Source organism: Rhipicephalus microplus, chromosome 4 (assembly GCF_043290135.1).
Source record: "Rhipicephalus microplus isolate Deutch F79 chromosome 4, USDA_Rmic, whole genome shotgun sequence".
Taxonomy (NCBI): Eukaryota; Metazoa; Arthropoda; class Arachnida; order Ixodida; family Ixodidae; genus Rhipicephalus; species Rhipicephalus microplus.
The window spans coordinates 31499408-31521383 of record NC_134703.1 but is presented as its reverse complement, the minus strand read 5'-3'; the positions used below and the strand labels follow the sequence as shown (position 1 = coordinate 31521383).

At 44.0% G+C, this 21976-nt stretch overlaps 1 protein-coding gene across 3 annotated transcripts in view; it reads right to left on the bottom strand.

The window, feature by feature from the left end:
• Nucleotides 1–21976, bottom strand: part of LOC119171829 (dipeptidyl peptidase 9) — a 51169-nt gene that overhangs the window by 5805 nt on the left and 23388 nt on the right. For 2 of the 3 annotated variants that reach the window (XM_037422682.2, XM_037422683.2), the window contains exons 9-15: nucleotides 21238–21394; nucleotides 15807–15871; nucleotides 13919–13989; nucleotides 11829–11910; nucleotides 8579–8714; nucleotides 6013–6223; nucleotides 3151–3268 (exon numbers count right to left, since the gene is read on the bottom strand). In XM_037422682.2, coding sequence (XP_037278579.2) covers nucleotides 3151–3268; nucleotides 6013–6223; nucleotides 8579–8714; nucleotides 11829–11910; nucleotides 13919–13989; nucleotides 15807–15871; nucleotides 21238–21394 — 840 coding nt within the window. The remainder of the gene's footprint in view (nucleotides 1–3150; nucleotides 3269–6012; nucleotides 6224–8578; nucleotides 8715–11828; nucleotides 11911–13918; nucleotides 13990–15806; nucleotides 15872–21237; nucleotides 21395–21976) is intronic. The other variant, XM_037422684.2, reaches the window with a different exon arrangement.

Genomic DNA, 21976 nt, shown 5'->3' with positions numbered 1-21976 from the left:
TGGCTCACAGATTAATTTTAAGGGGGGATGCTACATCTTCCAAAAACTCTTTTATTTTTGCGAGTACCTCAGTCAAATTTGGAGAGCCTATGTAGATTTTACTGCTGATTTCAAAAATCTAATTCTTTTTTTGCTGTGACAATTAGTTTTAAAGATATAATGAACTGCGTCTTTTTCAATTAAGGTCTAATTAGCTAATTAACTGTAACTTGGATATTGATGTGCAACCTATAGAACCAATTCGGTATGTTCACAGTGTGCAATAAAGTATAAATCATTGTTCTGGGCTATTTCGAAGCAAAGTTGTGGGATGTTGAATATGACATGAAAAATTTCCCCATCTACACTTGAAACAAAAGATCCATTTAGAGAATTTTCTCCAAAAATTATTACAATAAAACTTACTTTACGACACATCCCCTGCATTTATCTTCGAAACAAAAAAGAAATCGTAATGATAACCCAGATAAAACAAGAGATATTGCTCCGGCATAATGGGAAGCACATGAAAATTGTCGTTTTGAGAAATCGAGAAAAAACGTGGGCACACATTTTTATTGCAGAAGATGCAACAAGACAACCTCAAAACGCACCAGAAGCATAGTCTGAATGCATTCTGTGCTCATGCCTCCTCTTCACTAGCTTCCGGAGTTCCAATGAGGCTGTTCTTTTCTTGTTGGAGACAATGCTGCGACGGTGGTCTTTCTCTCTCGCTCTCCTGGCACCAGTACTTGTCGCATTCATGTCCATTTTACCTAAGATTGCCGTTGCAGAATTCAAATTGCCCGTGTTGAAGCACAGCACTGCTTCTGCAACAGCTTCTTCAACAGCGAACAGGGACGCATGGTGCTCCTTGGGGGCCAAACTCCAGATTACCGAATGTAGGCTCTCGTTGGAGTTCTGCGTTTTGCCGCGTTCGCACCTCTGAAGCAGGGCTCTTTCCGAAAGCCGGGTATAAACCGGTAGTAATGCCTCTGCCACGTCTTTCGGTAGATTGTAGGCATGCCTGGGGTCGGGCTCACCCTTTGCTTTTGCGACATTGTGCCGACACCATGAAGTTTCACCAGCTGGGCACAGACTGTGGTCCGAGCATTCATCAGTGGAGGTGACGTGGCGGTATGTGGCCATCACAGCCTTTTGCATCTCGCCCATGTCACCTTCATGCGATTTCAGAGCCCGGCCATAATATGTGCTCAGCCTGGTGATCAGCTCACCTGTGAGCCTGCCTTTCCCACCAAGGCCTCTTTTCCCATCGCACTTTTGTTTCTGCACCAGGTTTCTCAATGCGGTGCCCATCCGTTTCTGTACATGATTAATACAGTCTTCCTTCTGCACGTCAATGTAATCATACACCTTGGCGTCTTGTATGGCGCAAAATGTCCTAGAGTCTCCATCAGACAGCATAGTTGTGTAGCGCAGGCCATGGCGTTCAAGCGACCTCTGAAATAGAATTAGAGCCGCCTCCACTTCCATTTGCCCCGCTTTGCTGTTCGTATTTTTTTGGCATTTGTGGTTAGCCTTCCATTCTTGATAGCCCTCACTACTAGGCTTTGGGCCCACCTCGCAGCCTAGGCAAAAGTTGGAAAGAACGACGTAGTCCAACACGTAGCCACTAAATAATTCGATAACTGTGCCCACGCCGATGTGGGAAGAATGGCCTCGCGTCTTCCACGTGCCGTCGTAGCTAACGGCAATATTGCCCCGGTGGCCGAAGCACAAGTCATCATAAATTGTTCTAACCTTTTCCGCACATTCGCTCATAGCGGACTCAGCCGCTCGCGTTGCAGCGGGTGCCAGCGTGTTCTTCAAATGCCGCTGAAACGTCTTGTGGTGCATACCGCGGTGTGAGATGCCCATTGTTGCGAAAATATCGTTCATTTTCGTTTGGCCGTTGCCGGTAGCCACCATCGCCCTCGAAGCGAGAAGATTTACTTCAAACGGATTGCACGTTTTCGTGCCGTTCGCGCGAGGCGAAGTCCATTCATTCGCGATCTCGCCGCACCTTTCACACTGTACTAGCACTTTCACGGCAAGTCCGTAGTCCCGATCCCCTCTGACGATCGTAGCCGGTCCGTGGCAGGCTTTGCAACACAAGGCACCCATTATCGCGTTTAGGATATCTAGATGCATAAGCAGATAAGGAGCAGCGTGGTCCGAGTCCTGTGCGGTTGCCTCGCTACAACTCGCGGTGAAAAAGTCAATTTTCCGTGCAGTTGCTGGCGCCGATGAAAGCCGGTCGAGCGTCGCTTTCTCCCGGGCATGATTTTTTTCAACTTCGGCGTTTGTCACCACCTTGGCGTCGATTCGTAGTCGTCCGGAGTTCGCTTCACCGTCATCGTCGTCGGAGGCAACGCGCTCGGTCGCACCATCGCTGAACGGCCGCGGAGCGTCGACACATCGTTCGTCGGAGTCAACCAAGGGCTCTGATGACTTCGTAGACTTTCTCCCACGACCTTTGCGTTTCCTGCGACCAAACGCGTGCACGGTCCGATACTTTTTTGCGTTTCCAGGCATGGCGATACGATCAGAAGCTTCAGAGTGCTCTGCCGATTTCGAGGCGTCACAGCGGTAACCCTTTCAAAATGGCGTCGGGTCGCGTATGCAGGCGCAAGCCGCGAGCTTCCAGCCAACCGGAAAGCGCCATTTCAGTCACGTGCGCCGTTTAGCCAATGGCAGTGAGCGCGGATCTTCGTCTTTGAGGCCCCGTTTTTCGAGCCGGGGAAACGCTCAATGTTGCTTACTGAATAAAAAAAACAGCTGAAAACGCGTTCTTTCAAACAAGACCAAAATGGCGCCGATCGAGCGCGTAGTTCCCGCGTATCGTAGAGCCGAAACCTGCGCTATTCGCCCTCAATTTAAAGGGCAGGACGCCCGTTTTCGGTTTTTTAAAGTTGAATAACGATAAAAGTTGATGGTATTCGGCTATGAAATTTTGTAAATAGGTGCGCAATGATGTCGGGAACGCGAAAAGAAGGTCCGCGAAAACTCGATTTTTTGGCTGATTTTCGGTCCCGAAGTGCCGCGTCCCCCCTTAACAGCAGCAGAATTTAGCAGCAGAATATCACAACCACCACAGCAATTGCTTCGCGGTTTCTCAAATGCCAGCCACTGCACACAATCAAAATGGTACCGTCAACCTAAATAACCAACCATTCGGCCTTTGATATGTGACTCAAAGTCGATGCCACGATGCCGTGATCCCCGGCAATCCAGTACCACGACCACGTAGTCCTCGGAGGCCAGGAGGTGCTGCCGCAGGTGTCTGCAACTCAAGGCAGAATAATAACTTTCAAACGGCATGAAGCAAGAGCAAGGACAATTATCTGCAAGAACTACGGCTTTAACGTGCACAGAGTTCATTGAAACTTCATAAATTGAATTCAAGGCAGTCACTAGATTAACATCATGATGGCCAATTTGGATGCCACCAACAGCGCTTCCTTAATAAAAGAATGGCGACACTACCACATGTGAACAGCAGCCCACACCAGAATGCTGTCCAACATACTGCAAGCCACATACTCCTTGTAATGTGCCATACCCCACATAAGAACACACACGAACAACTTACAGCGATGTCTTTTAACATCAACAGCTTAAATGGCTGAAACTGTGCAAGACTGGCACTGATTAACAGTTCTGACTTCCTTTGATGGACTAGTGCCTGTTTCCTTATTCCTTATTCACTGGCTGTTAAAAGGTCAGTAATATCAATGTTGCTCATAGTAGTTTTCCCTTTAACAGTGAATGGTACTGTACAACCCACTACAGTGAAACCTCATTAATTCGAACTCAGTTATATCAAAATCCTGCTAAGTCCGAAATATTTCCGTGGTCCCGTATTTCGAAACTCAAGTTTGAGTGGATAATTTGAAGCGGCGGTCTGGTTAATTCAAAAAGCACAAGTCTGGTTAATTAAAAAACTTTGGGTGTTATGTGCCAATCCCAATTTTGCCACAAATGCGCAGAAGCTATGGCTCTTGAGAACCACAGAGCAATGGAATGTAGCGACACTATTAAGTGGCAGCTGAAGCACACCTATCCTGCTACTTCCAGCAAAAAAAAAATGGTCTCATGGTCAAGCCAAATATGTGCCTGCGGAAAACAAGACGTACTTGACTGCCACACAGCAATGATGCACGGGCAGCATATTGCATGTTTCTCGCAACGTCAGCGCATTATGACTTACCCATTCCTTCTGCGATTGTAAAAAAGTTTAATAAAAGGCAGTTTGGTAGAATTCGCAGTGTTTGCGAACCTTCAATTTCTGGTTGCTCCAGCAATTTTCGCACCGGCACTGCAGGTGAAGCTCTTTCCTGCAATGCCTATCTTGAAAACTAAGTTTGAAAGCCTCAAGGATCATGATTTTCCAACCAAAACATATAATGGATTTCGTCACACTGGCCATCATTAAATTCTTTATTTTACAAGTAAGAATGCGCGAATGGTCACATCATGATTTTTGATGCAGTGAGGACCAAGCGACAAGCTGCCCGCGTCTCACCACTGAGTTGCAGTGAAGCAGGCTTTGTTTTCCGCAGGCTCGCATTTCAATTGATCATGACAGCGTCTTCATTTTTTTAAGATGATAGTCTTTCTTGAAGACCTTCTATGCAAAAATTTTGGTCTGTCTGTCTGTACATTTGTGTGTTTGTCTGCTTTTAACGGTGCCCTGAAAATCACCCGACGATACCCCAAACAGCCGACCCTATCCGCAGCACCCACCAATATTGCTCAAAATTCAGCGTTCATACTTGTGTGACTGTCAATTAAAAAAGCAATTATTGCACATATCTGAGACACCATAACAAAACGTCAATATTCTGTATGTGTGTCTTTTACTAGAAAAGGCATACATGGGTAATTCTAAGAACCGTAGCATTTATCACGCTGCACTGAACATGCAACACTTGCACGAAAAGGCAAGTCTTTCCAGAGCTTTGCTAAGACGACACGGTAGTGGCACCTACTGGTAGCCTTGCGTTCTACGCTTTATCACCTCCGATATGGGTGCGCACGCCGTGCACTTTGTTTTGAAAGATAACTTCCAGATAGCGCTCATGTCTCACGTGTGTCGTGACTTGATGCGCTCGTTCGCCTCCGCTGCACACTTGAGGCACTCTAACCGCAGCCCCTCCAGAATACCATTCACCGATTTTCTTGCGCAGAACATCAAATAAATGTTTTGTTCACTCTCTCCACAAGCAAGACTATCGTCTTTCGACGACATTTGCAGATTAACATGCAAATACAGGGCCTTTTTTTTTTTTTTTTACAATGGCAGCAGTGAGGTTAGCCGATCCTCCGTGTTTGCAGCACAATGAAGACCAGGTATTGCAGGAAAACATAACCCCTGAAGCCACAAACCAGCCAACACAGCAATAAATTAGCCCCGATTACTTCGAACAATTGCGAGTTCTTTGCATCTCCCTTTTTGTATGTTCTGTTAATTCAAAAACCCACTTAATTCTAAGATTTCTCACAGCCCCAATCACTCCAAACTAACGAGTTTTTACTGTACACTCTAACCTCATTATTAACGAAGTTGAATCTTGCACCAAAATAAGTTTGTAATATCCAAAAATTTGTTATAAAAGTATATTTTTAACATTATATCTATTGTAAGACTAATCTTCATTTACTTTATTATAACAAATATTTCGTTATACCTGGGTTCGTTTTATCGAGCTTTGAGTGTAGTCCCTATTGCTGCTTTAATCAAAATAATTGCATCATGCCATTACAAATCTGGCTGTTAAAGGCAAGGCTGACTTTGATGTTTGCGAGTTTAAATTACGCCGATGTGAAAAACAGAAGCATAATGCCTCATTTATTTATAAATCGTCGCATTTCAGTCCATGAGTACAACATGCATGCCTGTATATGTGTATGCCCCTTCATGTGCATGCCCCTTCATTGTGAACATGCTTCCAGCACAGCCTTAGCTGCAGGCACATAATCGGGCCTCCCTGAATAACAAGATAAATAGGATGCGTCTTTTTAGATAGTTACCGCATGCCCTTGAAGGAGTTTGTAACGAGCTGAACCTCCGGTCCCCCATAAATGGTCAGCACAGTGGGATAGCGACGCTGGGGCTCCAAGTGTGCAGGCTTGAACACCAGGCCGTACACTAGGTGGCCTGATGAGATCGTATGACTGAAAAGCTCTGGTTCTTGGTATCCTCGAGCATTGGCACCATCCAGCAGAGGCATCACAACAGCTTCTGTCACATTGAAAGAAAAACATTTCAATCACATGTCCCAGCAGAACAGTTGGTTTGAGTATATAAGGCCAACAGACAACCCAAGCCAATCTAAGGGATGTTCTATGAGGTTTTTAAATGAAGCTTGGTAATTATAATAGCATAAAGCAAAATTAAAGTAAATTCATAAAATTGCCATCGATGGAGACAAAACTAACAACTTAAGTAGAAATGAGAGTCGAAAAACAAAAGTTTTTCAATTACATATCTTTTGTTTTTATTTACTTTCACAAGTTTAGTTTCTTTACTTTCACGACAAAAAAAAACTGTAGATTCTAATTACACCAAAGCAGATTAAGATCACTTTTAAAGAGAACAAGGTGGCTGCTAAAAACTAAAGAGAGTTCATTGTCTAGTGTGCTCTGGAATTTGCCACGTGGCTGCTAGCTTTTGCATTATGCATAAGCCCTTTCCTAAAGCTACATGCTCGAAATAAATGACTGCCAAGTTCTCATGATGGAAGAAATAATCTTCAAAACATATCATTTACGCATAGATTAACTTTCACTTACACCTTTAAAATGCACTTTTCTCAAGATCCATTTTTGGCAACTTCTTGAGTTTAGACATCATGTTTTGGTATTTCTGATAGCCCAATCGAGATCAAATTTTGCCAACATATTCAAATAACATGTGAAGGGCGCCAGTATTTTCTTTAAAACTTTATATTGCCTGCATAATTTTTGCAAACTTAAAGTGAATAATTATCGAGGGCCGAGGATTCTAGGCATTCTTACATAATAGTTTTTCTTGTCTGTTAAAATGTTTTATACACACTTTCTTGATTGTTATTTGCATTCTACAGTCAATGTAGAGCAATATGAGCCATCAGTAACCGAGAACCATAAATGTTCAGCGGCATAAAAAACCAATTATACCTTACATATTATCATGGCATAAAATCGAAACTCTGCAACTTACCGTAAAACTAATTACTTATTTGAAATTAGCAGAAAAGCCCATATATACAACAAAAGTTTTATTGCTCTACGCTACAGATTAATGAAACCCTTTTTTCTTTTTTCAGATTGCATCTACCCTTAAAAAAATCACATTATGGCATGGTATAAATTAAACAAGTAAAGATTATGCTGATATGTGATACCGTAAGAATTATCCACAGAGAGAGAACTAGGCAACTGTCAGGCATTTGCAAAGATCAAAACAAAGAGCTCCATCTGTCCTCACGGATCTGAATGTGAATCCACTTTCATAATAGAACACAAGCAGCTTATGAAAAACATCGTTATATTTCAGTAGTAGGAGCATTCGATAAAGAAAGAGGAAACAGATGATACACCCACTGCTTCCTCATTTTGAGCTTTGTCTTCCTCTTCCTTTTCCACCTTGTGCTCACATTGTGCGCACGCATGCCCTGGTGCTGCAATTGGCCATAACAATGCATCACCCTTACGACCTGCATTGCCCCTTTAGGGTGCTATCACCTCCTGTAAAGACATTTGCACCTTGAAGCACACACGTGTATTGCGGATAAGCCACATTTAGGTTTAACAGCCACTGAGCAGTAGGTGGTGCAGCGTTCGCCAGCGACTTTCATGACCATCATTACGGTTAGTGGCTATCGCCAGGAGTGACACCTGGTGGGGCAGTTGGGTTGGGTATGAGGGACTTTCTTGTACTGTGTGGCGGCTGGCGCGATCGGTTGCCTCCTGCGGTTGGTCCATGGGGACGGCGGTGTAGGTTGTCTCCCGTGGGCACCTCATGGTGAGCAGAGAGTTGGCACCGTCACCTTTGCATTACCTTGCGTTTGTTCTTATGTTTGATTGAGTGTGTTGCAATATTGGATAAGGGTATTTAGCGAGCTGATCACTAGTGATGTATTTGATTCGGCTGACAATATCTATGATGTAGAGGTAATTGAACAAATGTAGACAATGTTTTGATATGGTGCCACCGTGTCTACTGTGTCCGTTCACTCTGAGAGCGGGCTCTCATTTCGAGATCTCTTACAATCACCTACAGGTGATACTCTACGGGTGATACTCTACCTACAGGTGATACAGGTAAATACTCTCTGTATTTATGTGTTGTCATTACAGCAATCATATTTTTTAATTGCTTGCCCTTCATAACATTTCGCAGTACAGAAACAGAATGGCAAATCCCTACTTTCAAGGACTCTTTCAAGGAAAGACTGAAGCTTGAAGAGATGAAAGACCCGTGAACACAAGGTGTGATAGAGCTCCAGCAACACCCAATGTTCACAAATTTTTCGTCAAATCCCTACTGTCGCATTTGATTCCATTTGTGATGGGCCCACAATTTCTTAGCTGCATAATCTCGGAAACTGCTCACTTGTTGGCTCCATCAAGACAGCGACAAGGTGTGGTGATGGTGGACACGATGGTTCCTCCGACTGGCTCAGCCTGTACACAGCACTCCAGGGTGGTTCACTCAGGCTGCTCTTGACTGTAACAAACATGCTGCACCCCTGCGTAAGGCCCTTTCAATTACAATGCATTCTTCTTGGTTTAAGAAAGTGAAGCTTTCCTGGTGAAACAAACATGCCAATATCTGCGTGCACAAGGTTAAGGTAAAATTATGATGAAATTTCAGTGAATATATTCAAGAAGTCATCAGCTAAAATATATGTAGCGTTACATAAAGTTGCATTTGTTTAAACATCTACCGTGTCAACGTCACGAAGACGACAGCGGTCTCTATAGTGAAGCTCAAGCTCTCTGTTGCTTCGCCAAAAAAAAAACAGGTCTGGATTCTAGCATCTCTGGACAAAATTTACTTGTAAAGTTGTACACTACAATGCTACAGTGTAGACAACTTATAACCTGACCTCTTAGAGTGCAGAACCGGTTGCAATGCAGTCTTTTTCAACTCCTGTTCACCCTCTCATGGTACCCCACGTATGTGCATACTGCTTATTGTGCTGTCCCCCAAGATGAAAAACTGGTTACAATGTGATTGTTGGAAAACCTTTGTGGCAATCCCGGTAGCAAGTGTGCAGCTGAAAGGAGGTGCGCAGGGTGAGCCGTTAAGGAGCGAGCGACGAGGTTGTTAGGAGGAGGGGTCGCGGAGTGAGCGAATGAAGGGCGCAGGGAAGAAAAAGAAAAAGAAAAAAGACCACGGCACACTGCGCGGGCTCGCGAAGGGCGGTTGTCTTGGTGACGGATAACCCATTGCGCCAAAGCAGATTAGCATCGCTAGCATGGCTCTGGCTGCGCACGGCTCAACATGGCACGTGCGATCCCGTCCTTACCAACTGTGCTTAACAGTTTCTTGTCGAGAAAAGTGTAGTCGTCATCGTGCTTGCTACTGATATCACATTTTCTACCTTGTTCGTAAATTTGAAACCTTTTACGACTTTGTGACGCAAGCCTTCGCCTTTTTCAGTTTCAGTTTATTGCGAGTATTTCGGTGGAGGGTTACATGTAGCAAGAGGTATACAAAAAAAGGACCCTAAGAAGCGTAAACGCTGCAATAGGACCTCTTGTTATGAAACACAACAAAATAATCATCAGTATGTGTACAAAATAATAGGAGTGACATTGTGGTATGCAATAACATTTGCTGCCAGTGCGCTGTCTTACGTAAGCTTGGCGGGTTTTCATCGTTGTTGATTTCACGGCCACGTGAACTTCGCATCATGCACGCTGTTCTTGGTTCAATGCTTGAGTGCGGTCTTCTCGACACCGGATCTTCATGTCTTGGACGAACTACCCGCGACAACATACATTTGGTACGCAATCAACGAAACTTTTTGCGGCGGCTGCTCTTGACGAGAGTATATACAATCATTAATGAAAACGGGTGTGGCACATGTAGCACTCAAACGGTGGTTCGCGATTCCATTGCGACGTCTTAAAATCAAATGCGAGCCCGTGGAATCGAGCGATTGATTTCTTTGAGAGTGTGAAATTCTGGACACGATTCTAGATTCAGTGTAATGCGCATAATCAAGGCAGTCTGAGAAGCAGTCAGCGTATTTCCGCCATGGTGCTTGTTCTTGTTAGACCCCCTCCCCTCCCCCACTCTGTTCATTTCGTTGGCAACACGTGTTTTTAGATGTTAATTTCTTTTTTTAACATTTGAAAATTCAAAATGTTGTAAGCACAGTGCACCACATACTTCATTTATCGCACACGTGAGGCTTTGCTCAATACGTTTTGCGCAATTGCATCCTTTGAAAAAGGTCGTTTTGGTTATGGTGTGGTACCGCTTACACTAGTGCGGATATTCGCGACTCCCACTACTTCTGTTATAAGCGGTCTGTACTGTATCTAGAATTGAATAGAATGCTAGAATTTCTTTTGAACAGATGATGACTAATTAAATACTATCAAAAATTTGTTAAAAAGAGCTCTTGTGGCAATTTGCTTTTTGTATGCTATTACACTAATGTTTTGAAATTATAGCTACTAATTTCTAAAATGAAAAAAAAAAATGCTGAAACTAACACAACTTAGCTCCAACCTTCAATACTTCTTTCCAAATTTAACGGCCCACCAGTGAGAGAGTTCATTATCATTTAGCTGCATATTCTAAAGCAAATGTTGGAACTTTTTAATAACAAATTACTGAAGTATTTAGCTAGCACACACATTGCTTCAGAACAAATTAAATCCTTAAAACCAATAAGACACTGCTCACCATCCTCAGGACACCCTGATTCTCTAAAAAAAAGCTTCTTGCATATCTCGAACATCCAGTGCACACAATAGCACCAACGGGCATTTTCACGTATGTAATCAAGTGAAAAGCAACCAACATGCATGTTACTTCCTCAAAGTTTTCTGAGCGCTTTACAAGTAATTCCAACTCAGATACACAAGCTTCTATGTACCAGCTGTAAAAAAAATTCCCTCTTTGACTCTCCTTATCCCACCGTCCATCCATGACCGATCCATAGTTCTTATTTTTGTTTTTATCACCTCACCGAGAAGGTAACATGAGGAGAATAAAGGGACGTCATTGAAACGTTCCTTAAGCATTAGCGTTATATAAAATAGAATGCTTGAATGACATGCATGCATTAAAGACCACAATTTTTTGCGAATGTCGAGATCGAAGTTTTTAGATGAACCACCATGAATTACCGAATAAATGTTGAAGCTTCAAGGTTTTAAAATTTTCAGTAAGCAACCATACCAGCATTGCGTAGACACAACTGCACCAAGAAAACGGACAGTACAGTCAAGAGGAACACACCACGAATTGCTGTGACTTTGTCACACCCTTACAAATGACAAGTACTAGATGGTTACAAGGCACACAAATATTAAATTGTATAACCCCACATTTAATCAAAAGTAATCAAACAACAAGTACAAGTACTCTCGCATACTGATCGTGTTAACAAATAAACAATAATCGTTTCGGGCATAGGCAGTTGATAAATTTTTATAGGAAAGAGAAACATTGGCAGGACACTCTTTTGTTTAACTAAACTCAAATAATAAATGCTGTCAATGCAATTCACAAAATACATAATTTATTGTTAGCTTTTCCAATGCGATTTTTAAAAATTGGAGAGACGCCATCCCATATGCCTGAAAATTATCCTGCTAGAGTTTCAGGCATAATATCCTACCTGATCAACAAAGACACCGTGGGAGTAACCTGGCTCTGTCAGCCTCGACACAGGTAGTTGTCCATCAAGGCCCACCACATACCTGCAGCATTACAACACAGTGCCTCTTAAACACTCTCTCCAGGTGGAACCATCAAAAAAACGCCTGCTGCAAAGGCTACAGTTTCCCCAATCACGAGCATTCAAGCTTAGAGCCCTCAAGAAACCTTAAAAGAGTGTACACCTCGCAAGAATTTTCTGTGGAATCTCAGCCAGTGCTACCGAATCAAAGCACACATTATAGTGCTGCAAGTAGCTCATCAATGCCAACTGTTGTAGAGAATTTAGAATAAAAAAAAATAAATACCGCATTTACTCGCATAATGAACGCACTTTAGTCTCGAAATATCTGACCAATGTTGGGGGCGCGTTTATTATGTGGGGCAAATTTTATGAAAACTTTTTTGGGATGATCAAAAATTGCGGTAATGAAAAACATTGAAAAAAAGTTGAGTCACTTGGCCTTCCGCATACGCGTACACTGTTTGGAAACAGCTTCTTCGTTGCACTTCCCTCATCTTTGGTGGTTCATGGCGCTATCTTCTGCAGGCTGTCCCTGCACCACCCGCACACTTCATAAAAGCGTTTCGCGGCTTTTCTCGGAATCGTTTAACGGTAACAGTGATACCTGCAGTGATCTCGACGGGGCGCCCAGAAGCATGCACTACGACGCTACAACGCACTTTGCCAACTTCGTGGCAACCCCGAACGACGGCGATGCCACCACTGATATTGCAGCAAGCTACCACCAAAGAATCAAAACAAACCATTCATAACAAGATTAACAACAAAATACAGCCACTGCCTCACTGTCCACATGAGATTCAATAGATTGATTGATATGTGGGGTTTAACATCCCAAAATCACCATATGATTATGAGAGACCAAGTAGTGGAGGGCTCCAGAAATTTCGACCACCTGGTGTTCTTTAACGTGCACCCAAATTTGAGCACACAGGCTTACAGAATTTTCGTCTCCATCGAAAATGCAGCCGCCGCAGCTGGGATTCGATCCCTCGACCTGCGTGTCAGCAGCCGAGTACCTTAGCCACTAGACCACCACGGCACTGTCCACGTGAGAAGTAAACGTAGAAAAGGTAGCCTATATATTGCGTTCCTTGAAGTTTTTTTCTGTTAAATAAAATGGCAGTGCTGCAAAGCCCAGACAGTTAAAATCTCTTGTATGTATTTTTTTCTCATTTAAACCTGCATGAGAAAATCAGCAACTGCCACTGAAGAGCCGGTAGATAGTAGTGATTTTTCTGAAAAGTGGTCATTTTTCCCGGCGATTAGCACAACTTTACTCATCTCGAAAGTCCGTTTATCTCAAAATTTTCCCTGGTTTTTACGACTTCGAGTTAACGAGATATTACTGAGCTGTGTGGCAGAAGCACAGAATCGCACCACAAGTCACACCATATGACGTGTGTTTCAAGTGGATGTTCTACAGCTGCCTACCCATTACAAAGGGCTTTACCACAATTCATCGTCAACAGCCACAGCACCCACAAAGTGTGCAGCTACGCAGGTTCAGATTGCCTTACAGATGCACAGCAGCTACCTTGCAACACACATTCTACATCAGAAAACACAGCTGACAGTATTGTAGTACACATGTGCACATTAAAAAGTTACATCCTGTGCTTTTTACTTGCACTAGGCACCCTAAGAACGGGCTCTTAGAGGGTGGCTCCAGATGGTGAGGTGATTGTGCTGTGTGGTCGATGCAGGTCTGGAGCTGTTTGTGATCACCAATATAGGAGCGTGCCATCGCTCACTTTACAAAAAATATGATAAGATTAGATTCAGGTTCAGTTATATTTGAAACTTCCAAAACACAGGTGCACTTCCCTTTCGAAGCACATGAACATTTCAGTAAACATGATATGTTACTAGTTGTGACCACAGTTTTAAATAACTATGGCCACAACTTTTATTACAGACAAATCCTGGTTACTTGTTAAACTGCATTTCTAACATGACCCTTTCTTTCATCCCAGATGCACAATGAAGAGGGCAGGCACAGATGTGACAAAGTGAAGTGAACTCACAAGTGCCTTTCCAAAGGTGTGTCCTTGAGTCCCACAAAGTAGACTAGCCGTCTGCTCTCGTCCACCCATATCTGCAGAGAAAGCATGTTTATGTTACAACACATACTGCAATCGCACTGTAGACTACCACCCTTCTGTGTACTGCGTTACGGAGTTAATGCTGTTATGGTCACAGACAGTTTTTCTTCACAGTGAAGAGAAAGGTATGGAGGCAATGCTTAGACACACACATACACACCTACACTATGTATTTTGGTCGAATTTGGCATATCTTTTTCAATGTTACTTTGAATTTCTCAACTTCGCATAGCTTTTTTGAATACAGTAGAATCTTGTTGAGAGAATTAAAGCTGATATAAATTCAGCCTGATGGCAAATCTTTCAATGTTACTTTCAATTTCTCAACCTCGCATAGCTTCTTTGAATACAGTAGAATCTCGTTGAGAGAATCCAAGCCGATATAAATTCAGCCTGATATGAATTTTAAGAATTGCCCAGCCTGATTTCATTGCATCTAATGGGGCAAAATTTTGCTGTTTCAAACACTTTTAAGCATTATGACAGGGGATACCAACTTGGGTACTGCAACCGTTGAGCCCCGACCGGAAAAAGCGAGCTCTGAAAGCTTTGAAAGCAAGCACATGGTCAGTGCGCAGGCAGTCAGGAACTGTGGTTATCATTTTCCGAAACCACTACCAACGAAGTCACGGTCACTATCAATTGATTGATTCATTTGATTGATATGTGGGGCTTAACGTCCCAAAACCATCATATGATTATGAGAGACGCCGTAGTGGAGGGCTCCGGAAATTTCGACCACCTGGGGTTCTTTAACGTGCACCCAAATCTGAGCACACGGGCCTACAACATTTCCGCCTCCATCGGAAATGCAGCCGCCACAGCCGGGATTCGAACCCGCGCGGTCACTATCAAAGTGATCATGTACGGTAACAATAAAATTTCAAAAGTACACATGGATCCAATGCTCACCTAGTTTATGTGAAGCTGCCTGCCACAACGGTTATAGACAAAGCCATGGTAAGTGGGATCATAGATAGCAACGACTTAGTTCTGAAGGCATATGCAATGCCGGCGCACACAGAATTAATAAAAACAAAATTACTGTTTGCCGCAACCACCGTGCACGAAACAACGGTCACTATCAGCACAATCATCAATAACGACTACACAGCTTCAAAAGTACATAGTAGTTCATGCAGACACAGAATGAAGACAATAAAGTCATCAAAAGCCATGAAGCACATCGGCATCCCCAGTCGTTTTCTCAAAACTATCGTGGAGCGGGCTTCAGCACACTTAGTTTCCAGGTGGACTCAAGCGAAGCTTTGATGTGCACATTCATGGCAGACAGCTGTGTTGGCATCCAAGAAATACATTTGCAAGTTGTTATGAAAGCAATAAATGTTTTGTGCATATGTTCAAAACCAGATTTTGCTAAATTTTCGATAATAAAAAATTTCTGGTGATAAGAATATTACCCTCCTCCCCCTCAGATTTGTATTGCCCAGATTCAACTATACGTATATGAAGATGGGCAGAATTATTTTAGCATAGATTTCAAATTTTAACTGATAACTCTAGGCTATTGCTTTGTCACAAGCACAAGTAATTATTCTTGCCAGGCATGTACATTAAGGTGTAAAAATACTTATTTCCCAGTCATATTCACAATTATTGAGGTGCATGTCACACTCTTCTATTTTCATTGTTCCAGTGACACTACGTCAGCTTCATCAGAAGCACATCTGATTTACTCACACTATTTCTACAAGTACAAAAAAAGTTCATTAGCAGGGCCCCTATAAATTTGAAACTTAGATATTTAGGACAGAACAGAGGCCGTGGCACTAAAATAAATGGCACTCACATCTTTCTCAGACACCTCCCACTCCCCAGAGGTAAGCTGGGTCTTCGACACCAGGCGATCAGAACCTGGAAAGAATACAAATATACAGTTAAACCTAGACATAACGAAATTGTGAAATTCCAGGAAAAATTTGTTATAAAGAGGATTTTGTTACATGTAAGTTCAGTACGGAAGCTCGAAAAATAATCAAACAAATTAAACAAAAGGGAAACTGAAGGCAGAGAGAACCCAAAACATTTATTCAGCGACAAAAACTGCATTACTATTACGATAGCAATTATATGGACACTCGGCAGGTTTCTGCCATCGCCGCCATGTTCTGTAACAAGTCTAAATTAATAACATTCCCCCGTACACCGTAACTTTTACGAGCTGGTAAAGGCGTTCGAGGGCTGCTGAAGCAGAGATCAAATGAGCTTGCCCATCTATATCACCTGGAGGGTGCATACAATAACCCTACCCTACCCCACCGCGTGTAAGAACTGTCGTCGAATGCTTACACATAAAGGAAACCACCCGTCTTGATCAAGTATGATGATAAAACGCGGGTGGGGGAAGAAGAAGGGCTCTCGCTTGAGTAGGAACAGTGAACTTTGATCAAGAAGAGCGTGGTCGCGATCGCTGGCATGTGCGCACACTATCTCAGCAAGCATCAGTGCGCTTTCAATGCAAAGTGACTGTGTGAAAAGTCTTCAGCGCCACTGTCTTCAGCGCCACTGCAGAAGATCACGAACTTCACCTGCGTCAGGTTTTCACACGACTCCACAAATGTGGACTAGTCCTCAATGAACCAAAAAGCGAGTTCAGCGTTTCCTCACTGAACTTTCTTGGCCATCACGTGGATTCGCGTGGGATCTCTTCACCGGCCGCGCATGTTGAAGCTATATTGCAGTTTCCATGACCAACAAATACGACAAAACTACGTGAATTCCTCGGGCTTGCCAACTATTACCGGCGGTTTATTCCTCACTGCGCTGCCATCTTGCAACCACTCCATGCACTTCTGTCTGGTCAAACGAAGCCCAACGCTTCCATCTCCTGGACGGGCGATGCAGAAACAGCTTTCAATTCCATCAAGGAAGCTCTGGCTACGCAACGCTCCTCGCGCATCCAGAGAGCGACGCCACCACGTTACTCACAGTGGACGCCTCAGACATCGCCACAGGAGTAGTCTTGCAGCAGTTGGTTGACAGAGTTTGGCAGCCGGTCGCTTTCTTCTCACGGAAGCTCTCATAGACCGAGCGTCGTTATAGCACAATCGGTCGCGAACTGTTCACAGCCTATTTGGCTGTCAAGCACTTTCGACACTTCCTAGAAGGTCGGCAGTTCCATATCCTCACTGATTTATTTATTTATTTATTTATTTATTGAAAAATCCTTACAGGCCCTCTACAGGGCATTGAGTAAGGGGGGTAATTCGTGACGTTTTACAGATCACACAAAATAATTCACGCGTTACAAAGCGTATCAGCACAATGAAAGTATGACGCGGATTGCAATATAAGCCGCTTACGTGTCAATCACAAGCCGCTTACGTGTCAATCGACTGCTACCAACTCTGCCCACACCCCACGTGAGATCCGCCAGCTTGCCTACATATCGGAGTTCACGAGTGATATCTGGCACATCAGTGGCAAAGACAACCCCGTTGCTGACGCACTTTCCCGATTAGAAATCAACGCAACTATAGATGAGCACCCACCAGTCGATTTTGCAGCTATGGCTACTGCACAACAGGACGGCAGCGAACTTCAGGTGTTGCGACTCCAAGAAAATTTCCTCAAGTTTGAAGATGTCCAACTTCCAGAATGCTAGATTTCCCTCGTTTACGACATCTCTACCGGTTGTCCTCACCCTTACGTTCCAGCACTATTTCGCCGCAGAGTCTTCAACGCCTTGCATTCCTTGTCACACCCCGGTATACGTGCGACTCAGCCTCATCAACGCCTCATCACAGGGCGATATCTATGGCCTAGAATGAACATCGACGTCCGCCGCTGGACACGTGCTTGTCTCAAGTGCCAGCTAACCAAAGTCCAGCGCAACACGGTCAGCCCACTGGGTACCTTCACGCCTCCTGACTCGCGGTTTAGTCACGTGCACCTGGACCTCGTAGGCCCTTTGCCCCCATCGCAAAACAGCCGGTATATGCTAACTTGCGTAGACCGATTCACGCTGTGGCCTGAGCCACTACCCCTCACCTACATCACAGCCGAGTCAGTCGCCCGTGGAATCATCGCCGTGTGGATAAGCTGCTACGGAGTTCCGAAGACCATCACAATGGATGCTGGTCGTCAATTCGACTCCGCACTCTTCGGCAACTTGTCCCGAATGCTTGGTATCAACCACATCAAGACGACGGCCTACCACCCGATGTCGAATGGCATGGTGGAGCGATTTCAATGCCAACTCAAAGCTTCGCTCATGGCCCCCCAATCATTGATACCCAGGACGGAGCGTCTACCACTCGTCCTCCTCGCCCTGCGCAGCACGATACGTACCTGCTCTTCAGCTGAGCTCATATTTGGCACTACCATAAGGCTTCCTGGACAGTTTTTTAACATGCCACCGGTATCACCATTGGACGTAGCTGATTATGCCAGTCGTCTCAGTAATGCCATGAGAGATATGTCATTTATTCCTGCACGTCAACACTCACGCCCAAGTTTCGTCAGTCATGCGCTCCGCAACTGCACCCACGTCTTCGTACGACATGACGCAATCAGACCACCACTGCAACCTCCTTACGACGAACCCTTTAAGGTCATCAAGCGTTGACCAAAGCATTTCTTTCTGCTGCTTAATAGACGCGAAGACAGTGTCTCCATTGACCGCATAAAGCCCGCTTTCCTCGACACTGACGCCGTCCTCTAAGACTACAAGCCATCCGCAAGAACCAGACGAATGCGCTTCACAACAGTAGAACCTACAACCTGCTCAAAGGGTTCGCTCCTTCGCGCACGGGCTACGTCGCTAGAGGGGGGGCCCTATGGCAAGCCGTCAGCATCTCGAAGAAGACAAAGAAGTTGTGCCGCAGCTGCTCCACGTGTTCGAGCCAGCACGAGAGAAGAGGACGCCAGCAAGAACGACAGCATTTGTGGACGTCCATGCCAGAGCAGAGATAAATAAAATATGTAAGAAACCAAACGCTGCATGTCTTCCTACAGGCATATCGCTTTGCAGAAAATTAATCAAAAAAGCACAAAAAAAATGTTGATAAAAACTAATGGGGGCTTTTTTTGGAGTACGCATTGGGCTACGCATTTAGGCATTGGGCTATGTTTGGCCTATCTCGAAGTCTAATTTGGTGGTTTGAGCCTCACTACATCTGGGAACCCTGCATGGAGAGGGCATTGCTTGCAAAAATCTTTTCGTCACCACGTTAACCCAGCACGCTACTCGCCGAATCTGTGCATGGCCTGATGCAGACAAGGCGTACTCTACAGCAAGCGGATCGGCAGTCACGGTGTGCGCCGAGTGAGCAAAGCGCTACACGCAACTAGCCATGCAATAAACCATTTAGCTCTTTGAAAACGTACCGTGTTTCAAAAAAGAAAACTGTGTCAGTTGTCACTTCAAAGCAGACCAAGGAACAACTGTGTTACAGACACCCGATTGTGTCTGTTCTGTCGCTGTACCACGCTGCGTATCCCTGACCCTGCAGTAGTTTCGAAATGCTCATCAGCGTCGGCACCGCGTGATATTGGGCGGTTGTGCGAGAGTCAACTTTTCTGCACTTTGGCGAAAAAAAGAAAGAAATGCCTTTGAGGTGGACACTTTAGGCGATATTTCTCGTGCCACTGAGTTTCTTCCTTTGTTTGCAGCAATGGTGCATGTCGGCAGATGCAAATTTGTATCTGATGGTTAATGCACAGTGCATTTAGTGGGTAGTTAAGCCGCCGTACCTGGCAAATACGTATTAAAGAGGTTTTACTGTATCCTGGTTCGTTGTATCAAGTTTTGAGTATACGGTAGTTCTTTTTTTCATGATACGGCTGAGGTGTGCACAGCGAAGTGAGGCGTGGCAAGAGCGATGCCCAATTAAGCTGTCAAATGATACTTTTGAAAGCGAAGTTCAAGCACCCCCAACGTTTTGCTTTCCCCCACAGTCTTTCCCCGGCTACACACAATGCCGTGTGCAATGGGATTGTAAAGCCACAACACTTGAACATGGTGGATGAAGATGAACCTTTTCGTTGCATTTCACTCCCCTGCATAAAAGCTCACATGCTTGCATAAAACTCACCTATAACATCGTCATGAACTCATGATCTGCTGCTGACCATACTGCTAGTGAAAGAAAAGTTACCAACATGTGCGGCAGGTAATGCCTTCGGAAGCCGTACGCAATAAAGAAAAGGTGCAGAGTTTTAGATTTAACTTCATTTAAAACAAGAAAGCCATGCAATGCGGTTGATTGTAAAGTCGCAGGATCGCAAGAACTGAGACTTTTAAACTCTTCTCAAGCAAAATAAGAACAGGACTTATGTACTCATGCAGAAAATAAAGTGAATTTTAGCACACACGTTTACTGTTTTCTTGATACTCTCAACAATGTGGTATGTGGTCTTAAGAATGTGGTTAATTTTAACATTTTTTTTTTTTCTATTCCCAAAATTCGAACAAATGAGGTTTTACTGCATGATCATTGTGCTTGCAAATATAAAATTCTATCTTTAAGTCTGAGTTAATCACTGCAAAGCTAACTGGTAGCTTTCTACTGAGGATCCTGTGATGTCGCAGAAAAACAAATGTTTGCCAAGGCCAGATGGCAAGCTCAATGGATCCAGTAATTCATGTTAAAAAGGCACTAAGCAAAGCGCATTAAAGGGGCCCTGAAACACTTTTTCAAGTAACCATGAAATAGATTCACTGAAAGAGCTTATTGCCTCACGAATTCAACACCGCAAAAATTTTAAGAATCCTTCCAGTGGGAGTAGAGTTACAAAGGTCTGTCGCACAATGCAGTTGCATTTTCTCTTTTCTCGTCCCGAGGAAAGCGCTGGAAGCTAAGCAGGCAGGGATGGCAGGGCCAAAGGAAACCCTCACGCGCACTTTGCGACCTTGAGCACTTTCTTTTCTTCTTTCTTCAAATGCGCGGCTTTTCCGTGTGATCGCGCGCACGCGTGGACAAGTAGTGGCCTCCCGCGGCGATCTCTGTAACGATTGAGCGCACCATGTTCAAATCAGCCAATGGCTGATAGATGACGTTGACGTGTGATTTTTGGGTATATAATGTGATTTGTCAAGAGAAGAGAAAGCAATTTTGAGCCGACTGATAATTTTTTGTGAATTCCAGGCCACGTGTGCTATAATATTTGGCTCGCATGTTGTCGGGAGCCTCTACTGCCGATTGGCAGCGTTTTCTGACCATGCTGAAAAAGTGTTGCAGGGCCCCTTTAAGAGTTTGCAGAAAGGCGCCAATGCTCACCGTGTCCTGATGGCAACGGAAGGGCTGTGCAGGGAGCCTGGCCATCTGTGCGTAGCCTCAGGAGGTAAAGATGCCGGAAGCCAGACTCCTCACTGGCCCACAGAAGGCGCAGCTCCTGGGGGGACTCTGGCCGCAGGAAGATCAGCACATCGTGCACCTGCAGGACCAATGCAGGCCTTAATATATTTGCCGACAGCTTTTCCTAGCAACAAAGAGAAGGCCACAAGGATGCCAAATTATGCGAGTGCTACCTTTAAGGAGGCGGATTCATCTTAGACATTTTTTTGTTTATTTCCTCAATGACCTAGATCAAACTGCACAGGCACATACAGTACTTTCTGCGGCTTTCAAATTTGTAATTACTTTTACTGTAACTCGCCTTGTTCCTGGGATAACTTAGGTTTACTCCGCATTGTTTAAGGCCACAATAGAAAAAAAAAAGTGCTTAATGGGTCATTCCACACCAACTATCCCAACCAGCACTAGCCAAAAAACAATATTTATCAAATAGTGTGAGAGAAATGCATACATATAGACATTAGTTCTAAAGTATTTTCTCCAAGATTTCTGAGCGGCAAAAATTTTTTGCGCCCCTGACAACCATTTAACATTCATGAAATTGTGGAAAACCAGGTAATAAAAAAATTCCATATAAATTTAATTTTGTACATTCTTCTAATACTTGATTTTTTGCATTTTTAGAGCAACATGCTTGTATTATAAGGCAGTTTCTTATGAT